Source organism: Trichomonas vaginalis, chromosome VI (genome assembly GCF_026262505.1).
Source record: "Trichomonas vaginalis G3 chromosome VI, whole genome shotgun sequence".
Lineage (NCBI taxonomy): Eukaryota > Parabasalia > Trichomonadida > Trichomonadidae > Trichomonas > Trichomonas vaginalis.
This window is the reverse complement of record NC_067208.1, coordinates 14,816,843-14,825,029: the sequence shown is the minus strand read 5'-3', so window position 1 is coordinate 14,825,029 and position 8,187 is coordinate 14,816,843. Positions and strand designations below refer to the sequence as shown.

Below are 8,187 nucleotides of genomic sequence, written 5' to 3'. Positions count from 1 at the left end.
ACAACCCTGTAAAAGTGAACTCATATGTCATCGCACCTCGTGAAGTTTTGAAAGAACTATTGAAACTTTTGACAGAGGCAGACGATATAAACATCAAAGAAATAGAACCCGACATTGCTTGCTGTGGTGTTTCATATAATGTCATTGACAAGATATACGTTATGAAAGGAGGTGAAACGTTGAACTTAAAATATAGTTTCCCAGACGTCATAAAAATATTTGACGACCACAACATTTCATTAAAATTTACTTGCTAAGTAAAAATGTCAAAACTTCTTGAAAGATGTTTGAAGAAAAATAATATAGACTTTATTTCATGTAAAGGACTTTACACACTTTTGAACGATATGAAAGACCCTGTAGTTAGTATGGTTATGTTGGGTATGGTGGCACTGCGCGCCTCCGTACACCACTTAGCGGTTTTGACACTTTACGAAACCGTTAACGTATATTTTACAACACAAACGACAACACTAACTTAACCTTAAATATTTACAAAACCATCTGACACATAAATGACTTCACTAACGAACTCACTAATGTAAAAAATAAACGTTCTCACTATCGTTCTCACTAACGACTTCACTAATGTTCTCATAAATTTCCTCAATATCTTCATCATCAGTGTTAACCCTATTGTAGTCATACTTGAAGCCATAAACTTTCTCTAACTTCTTAACGTACAATTTACATAACTTACCTTCGTCATCGTATGGTTTAATGATATAACTATTTCTATCTTTATACACAGTCAATGAAAAGTCAACTGGTCTCGGATGTATTTGAAAGAACATGTTATGCTCAGGAAGGAAGAATAAATGTTTAAATGTATGTTTGTTATATTTTTCGATTTGTATGAGTTGCTTTTGTTCTGTCATTTACATCCAAATAAAAATTTTCAGTAAAATAAAAAATTAATGATATCACCACTCCCACACGTATGAAAACATAGCGCAAAAATAAATTTAGGTGAAGCGGTGAGATGTCACCTCTTTTTTCACCTCTTTTTTCACCCTGTTGAATTCATTGCTTTATAACTCTTCAAGCTTCTTCTTAAGTTCAGCAATGTTGTCCTCATGAAGTTTAATCTTTCTCAAAATTCCTTCTTTATCTAATGGTTGCTTTATCTTTCTAAACTGAACTCTACCGTCCTTCATAGTATGAACGTAAAAACCTTCTGGAACCGCTCCTGATTTAATGTATTCTACCAAAAACTTTTGTTTCATTGCTTCAGTGACTTTAGTCGTCATTTCAATCAAATAAAAATTTTAATATTAAATAAAAATAACGTTATTTTTTCAGTAAGGAAACGCAGGAGTTTTACGATTTATTTGAGGAGTAGGTTCTGGTTTAAATGTTGGAGTCGGTTTAGGAGTTGACTTTTGAAGAGGGTTTGTACTTCCATAGGTTCAGGAGTTATTGAAGGTTTTGCTTGTGAAGGCGTTGGTTTGGCGAATGTGTTGGAGTTTGTTTAACTTCAGCTACTTCAGTATTATTTACAACATTTGCTTTATTTCTTTTCAACATCATAACTGCTCCTGCTGTAGCTAGCAAACCTAGTGGGAGACCATATCTTATATAAGGACTTGACCAAATGCTATTTTTGACAGGAGCTGGTGGAACACCTAACCTTGGTGAAACTGCTCTTTGCCATTGTGCAGCTCGTAAGAAATATTCAATAGGTGCTCCATAATCGTTTGGTAAAGTTTGTTTCATAGATGGTGAAGGTTCGCGAGAGCTTGATGAAGAACTCATTTATAAGCTTTAAAAAGGTTCATTCCTTTATTCCTCACTGTCGTCCGTAGCTAAGTTATAGTCATCTCATCTTATTATTGGGATTCCATTAGCACGCACCTGAATGGCAAAGCAACAATCCCTCATAAATCCAATAAGTGGCTTTGGTACGTTTTCAGTTGCTAGTTCAATAGGTCCTTTAACAGACAATTTGTATGTTATTGGAGCAGTAGATGTTTGACCTTGTTGGAAGCAAAAGTCCACTTCTGTTGAAACCACATAAGAAATGTGTGTTGTCATAGCTATCCCATTTATGTTCCACACTACCATCATCCACCAATGACCTCATAACATCTTCATTAAATCCTATCATATCATTGTTTTTATTGCAAGCGTTCGCAACCATTTAATAAAATACAGGTCCATATGATTTTTCAGGTTCTGCAGGCAATATTTCCATAAGCTCCCATGGAAAGCTGAAGATATTTTAAACTTAGGGTTCTCAAAATTAACATAATAGTTGTCTTTCTTTCTAAATAGTGCCCAAATACTTTTAACATTAATAGGCGTATAAGCGCTGTAAATGTTGCACTTGAACTATCTGTATTCTTTGAGAATGAACCGTCCATAGGAATCCAATCCATAACTTTAACAGGAAAACATAAAGCCTCGTTTGTATAATGTTCTACAAGTTCTGTATAAATGTTAGGGTCTAAAGAGAATGACTTTGGATGAATGAAACATTCATTAAAATCCATCTTTGTTCGAAATAGTTGCTGGGTTACAGTTGTAATAGTAACTGTTCCACTAGCTTCTACTGCCTTCGTTATCATAGTGAATGGTTCATTCCATGGAACAAATTTATTTGTCGGTGGATTTGAATCTGAAGCAAATGCACTTTAAAGGTTGGATTGAAAGCAATGATATCATTTACAGAATAGATGTGCATTGTAAGGCGTCGCTACTGAACTTTACTTTAAGCTGAATGTTTCTGCAAAAGCTGGAATAAATCGAATAGCTTCTAATGGAAGGAATCTTCTAACAGGAATTCTTAAACGAAGCTTAAAATCAATGATTTTCCTGCTGTAATTGGACACTAACAATTTGTCCTGTTCTGCATGTTCCCGAATGACTCCATCATCTTCATGTCGAGTCTTTGAGAAAACATTCACCACATCACATCTACATCACACTAGCACCCATCACACACTCACAGTCAAACACAAAATAGCACATACCACATCACCAATTCATATCAACACACACACAACTAAAAGTCATCAACCCACAATCAGACAAACATACACACGACACGACTAATGCCAGAGCACAGCAAAGAAGATGATGAAAGATTCATGTTTCATCTACGCTTGTATTCAAGCTGGGTGTTGACGAAGCAACAATTAATCATATGAGGGAAATCATTCCGTGTCAAAGATTTTCCAATGTCAAAGATTAAGGTTATTGCCAAAGAAACAGAATAAGGTTCCATGTCATCAAATACAACGAGAAGTATTCAAATCATTCATATACTTATGAACCAGATGAAGAACCAAAGATGACAGTAGAACTTTTATTAATGTATGACCACTACATGTTGAACGAAAAGCTTCCAATAAGTTCAATGTTCATCAAGAACTATGAAGATGTTTGAAGTTGTGCAAGGATTGGACTTTAGAGAGAAGATGTTAGTTAACAGAAGATATGAAACAAGGTATGCAATTAACTCAAAGTTAGTTACACACTTTGCAAAAGTCATTGAACTCTTGTTTGCTAACAATTATTTCGAACCAATTAGAACAGGAGAAACTTTGCACATACTCACAACGATGTATAATGAGAACCTTGAAGAAATGATTGACCTCACATACAATGAGCGTTATTGCGCAAGGATGAAAGAAATGATTTGGGAGTTTCAAGTACGTAATAGGAATGAAGTTCCCAAGAGAACATGTTTTCTTTGCTGACTTCGAAGCATCAACTGATGGAAACATTCACAAAGCATACAACATTTGTTTCATGGAAGATGACGATGATGGTTATACATCAATTTGGGGAAGTGACTGTGCGTCAAAATTCCTCGAAGCTTTACCAGATAAGAGTTTAGTTTATTTCCACAACTTATCGTACGATGTCACTTTTCTCATGTCTCAGTTAGAAGAGATTACAGGAACTCCAATCATCAAAGGTTCACAAACGATGCAGATACAAGGAAAGTACAAAGGAAAACTTCTCTGCTTCAAAGACTCTTATGCAATCATCTCAACTAAGTTGGAAAGATTCCCTGAAATGTTTCACCTCACTAGTGGTGAAAAAGAAGTTTTCCCATATAATTACTACACGGAAGAGTTAGTTAATACAACTAAAGTTGGTAACATCGATGATGCCATGAATCATGTCAAAGATATTGAAGCTTTTAATGAGAACATTGAGAAGATTGAAGATTGCAAGATTGATGATGAACACTTTGACATGGAAGTTTATTCGTCATTCTATTGCGGTCAAGATGTACGCATTTTACGAGATGGCTTTCTTAAGTTCCGCAATGACCTCATGACTGAGTTTGAAATAGATGCTTATGATTATGTTTCAATAAGTTCTATCTCAAACAAACTCTTTGAGAAGAGAGTATATTGGAAGAACGGTAATCTCTTTGATCTTGCAGGAAAACCTCGTGAATATATTTCCAAGTGTATTCAAGGAGGAAGATGCATGCTAGCTGAGAACAAGAAGCAATACAATGAAGGAGAACTCATCACTGACTTCGATGCTGTATCATTGTATCCATCAGCAATTGCTAGACTTTACTGTTTAGAAGGAATTCCAAAAGTTATGACAGAAGAGATGAAGAGCAGTGAATACTTGTTGGAGCATCTCTTTGATGATGACCAAGCTGAACCAACAAAGGAAAAGTTCATCTCAGGATTTTACTGTCAGATCGAGATCTTGTCGATCGGTAAGAACTCAGCATTCCCATTGATTGTCGTCAATCCTGACATCAACCCTGACTTACATGTTGCCAGAAGTTCCAATACATGCTGCAAGATGTTCGTAGACCACATTACGCTTCAAGATCTGATCAAGTTCCAAGAGATCTCATGCAAAGTCATTGATGGATACTATTATGATGGAAAAAGGGACATGACAATAAGGAATGAAGTTAAGAAGCTCTTCGAATTACGTGCTAAGTATAAGAAGGAAGGTAATCCGATACAAGAGATCATCAAACTTCTTTTGAACAGTATCTATGGTAAGACGATATTAAAGCCCATTGACAAAAAGATTCGTTTCATCAAGGACAATAAGCTCACTGACTATATCATTAAGAACTATAATGACATACAGACAATAGAGTTCATCCCCGATTCCGAACTTTCATGTGTAAAGTCATTTAAACCTATCGTTCGTCACTTTAACTATTGTCCATTAGGTGTTTCAATCCTTTCTATGTCCAAACGAATCATGAATGAAGTATTCTTCACAGCAGAAGATTTGGGCTTGAAGTTGTTCTATCAGGATACAGATAGTTTACACTTGTATGAGAAGGACTTAGATAAGTTAGCAGAAGAATACAAGAGAAGGTATAACAGAGAACTCATTGGAAAAGCACTGGGTCAATTTCATTCAGACTTTGCAGAGATTACTGCAGGACATATGTCTAAGGCACAAAGATCTATATTCGTTGGAAAGAAGACTTACCTCGACGAATTAACCAATGACCTCAAGGAAATTGCTTTCCACTGTCGAATGAAGGGAATCACACAGGACGTAATTGCACTTACTGCAAACCAAATGTTCCCAGATGCGATACAAGTACATTATGACGAGAAGAAAGGTTTGTTCTTCCCTGAGAAAGTTGGGGAAAAATATAGCATCGTGGAATTGTACAAATCTCTTTATGAAGGTGATGAGATAACCTTTGACTTGTGCATTGGTTCGAAACCATGCTTCAACAAAAATAAGGACTTCACTATTTCAACGAAGTCATCTTTTGAACGTAAGTTAAAGTTCTAAACACTTACTTATTATTTTTCTTAGCTTCTTCCTCTTCTCTCAATTTCTTTGCAATCATTCGTGGATTCTTTGCGCGTCCAGCTGCTAATGCAGCTAATTGTTTCTCTGTGAGTTTACGCTTTGGTTTAGCTGGTTTCTCTTCTTGTGTTTGTTCTTTTGGTTTGAGTTCATTAAGTATTTCTTCACGAAGTTCATTCTTGAGTGCTTCTCTGTCGAAAGTATTCTCAGTCATTTTGTTAGGAGTAAAAAATTTTATTAGGATAGAAATGACGTCAAAACTTTCACCAAGTGAAAAGCAATCAATCATATTGAATGAAGCTAAAGGAATACAACATCCATTATATTATGTTTGTCATATGAAGAATGGTTCAGTTCAAGTTAGAAAGAGAAAGGCACCATTGAATTCACCAGCTCCTGCCCCAGCTCCTGTTGTTCAAGAAGCTCCTAAAGTTGATGAGAAGAAAGAAGAAGAACAAGCATATACTAATAAAATGTTGTTAGAGATGATGACAAAGATATTAGAACGTAACAGTGTAGTTAATGAACCAAACATGGACCCAATTGAACGTGAGAAGGAAACTAAAGAGAATCAAGAATATGTTCAATCAATGGAAGAGAAAAGAATACACTTCGATGATGAACCAGAGCCTGAACCAGAACCTCCTAAACCTCAGCCACAAATAAGACGAATAATCCCAAGAATAAGAAGATTGTAAATTTTTTATAGCTGAGAAAGATGTTGAACGATAACCTCAATACATACAGTATTGCTGATTCCATCAGACAAGTAAGATATTATTTCGATCAAGTTGATGGGGCAGTTCCTATTGGAGATACTAACCATAGATATGTCCCAACAAAAGTGCCAGCTATGCCGACAAATACTATTGATAACGGTTATATTACATTTAACATATCACCACCTGGTGAGAACATGATTGACTTATATAATACGTTCATTAGTGGTTATGTCGATGGTGAGTGCATAATTACAACAGAAACTGAACCAGCTGATGAAAAAGTTCCTAAATATGATGGTGAAGTATATAAAGAAAGAGCTGTTGAGACAGCTCCTACAGGATCAAATGTTACAGCAATTAAAGCAATTGATACTAAATATGCTGGTGGCAAATCATGTGCACATCTTCCAGCAATTTGGTTGGGATACATTGATTCATTCTATGCTGTTGAATCATATCAATTAATCGCTAATGGTAAAAGTGTTTATACACAAGATAATGCTAGAGAAGAAGGTTACATTACTTCTACTGCATCTACAACAGAAGCTATTAAGAAAGTTGATGTATTTAGTAAGGCTAGACATAAAGATGTTTTCAATAGATGTGATACAGTTCGTTCTGGACAGATTATTGAGTTCAATAAACCAATTAGTGGTGCAACTACATTAAAGTTCCACATACCAATCAAGATTGACCTAAGAAGATTCCTAATACTTAATAACATTAGATTCCTTCCAGCGTTTGCTGGTAACTTACAACTTAAGGTTAAGTTCAGTATTGCTGGTATGGTTTGGACACCATTAAGTTATCAGGATATTCTACCATTACCGAACATGCAAGCCAATGTTACAAGCTATATTCCAATCACTAATCACTTCACTCCTATCTATGAAGGTATCAAAGTTATTGATACTGTAACTTGGAATGCCGATAAGAGTACGATATCATTTGGTACCAAGTTTATTAAGTTCACTAAGAAGAATGCAAACTTCTTTGAAATGATTACATACTGTAACTCATTCTCTTTGGACCCTAACATCTATAGTGATTTGGTGACAAGATATTCGGCAAAGACTCTAAACTTCCCAATCAAAAGAATTGACTGCATTACTATGGATGGTTCAATGGCTAAAGGTGAAGGAACTCCTTGTACATTCACGGCAGCATTTACTCCATTATATGTGAACACCATTTATACACTATTTAAGAAAACACCTAATTATAACACTACCTATGAAAATCCATTGTTTGAACAAATTCAATTGAACTGTGGAGCATATGGTAACATACCCGCTGAGGCTCAAGCATCTAATGATCCAATCTTCTATGAGATGCAGGCAAATGCCACTAACAATAATAACGATACTGTTGGCTTCAACTATGATGTCATGAGGTCTATCACAACCACATCAGTCCCTCAATTTGGAATCGAGTCAAATGACTTAGGTCATTACCTATGTGGATTCCCTTGCGAAACTGATTATACATTCCAACAGGGTCAGTTATCTAATTCACCTATTACATATAAGCTTACAGTTAAGCCAACAGCAGAGTCTATTAAATATACTGAGAAACCAGTGTTATGCTTCTTACGTCACGTTTGCCTCTCCATACAGATTAAACAGGTGGGACCACCTATCGTACTTCTCGACGATTATGATTTATCAGCCCCTGCTAGTGAATAAAGGTTAGTTTACAT

The 8,187-nt window shown here is 35.6% G+C and overlaps 4 protein-coding genes and 1 pseudogene across 5 annotated transcripts in view, besides 1 other annotated feature; 3 read left to right on the top strand and 2 right to left on the bottom strand.

Annotated features, from left to right (window-relative positions):
- Nucleotides 1-257, top strand: part of TVAGG3_0866680 — a 569-nt pseudogene extending 312 nt beyond the window's left edge. Inside the window, exon 1 of the mRNA in view lies at nucleotides 1-257. This exon is cut by the window's left edge and continues 312 nt beyond it. Within this exon, the coding sequence occupies nucleotides 1-257 (257 nt within the window).
- A 104-nt stretch (nucleotides 258-361) lies between these two features.
- Nucleotides 362-8,187: part of a mobile genetic element that runs on past the window's edge.
- On the bottom strand, nucleotides 1,032-1,250 carry TVAGG3_0866670 (uncharacterized protein; the record flags this gene model as incomplete). The annotated part of the gene is made up of 1 exon (XM_001300141.1): nucleotides 1,032-1,250. The coding sequence occupies one exon, from the start codon at nucleotides 1,248-1,250 to the stop codon at nucleotides 1,032-1,034; it is 219 nt and encodes a 72-aa protein (XP_001300142.1).
- Nucleotides 5,788-5,980, bottom strand: TVAGG3_0866660 (uncharacterized protein; the record flags this gene model as incomplete). Its single annotated transcript, XM_001314506.2, has 1 exon — nucleotides 5,788-5,980. A coding segment is annotated over one exon (193 nt), but the record flags the coding sequence as incomplete, so codon positions are not given.
- Nucleotides 6,015-6,464, top strand: TVAGG3_0866650 (uncharacterized protein; the record flags this gene model as incomplete). The annotated part of the gene is made up of 1 exon (XM_001314505.1): nucleotides 6,015-6,464. One exon carries the CDS (start codon nucleotides 6,015-6,017, stop codon nucleotides 6,462-6,464), a length of 450 nt encoding a protein of 149 aa, XP_001314533.1.
- TVAGG3_0866640 (uncharacterized protein) lies at nucleotides 6,485-8,173 on the top strand (the record flags this gene model as incomplete). Its single annotated transcript, XM_051249889.1, has 1 exon — nucleotides 6,485-8,173. One exon carries the CDS (start codon nucleotides 6,485-6,487, stop codon nucleotides 8,171-8,173), a length of 1,689 nt encoding a protein of 562 aa, XP_051085364.1.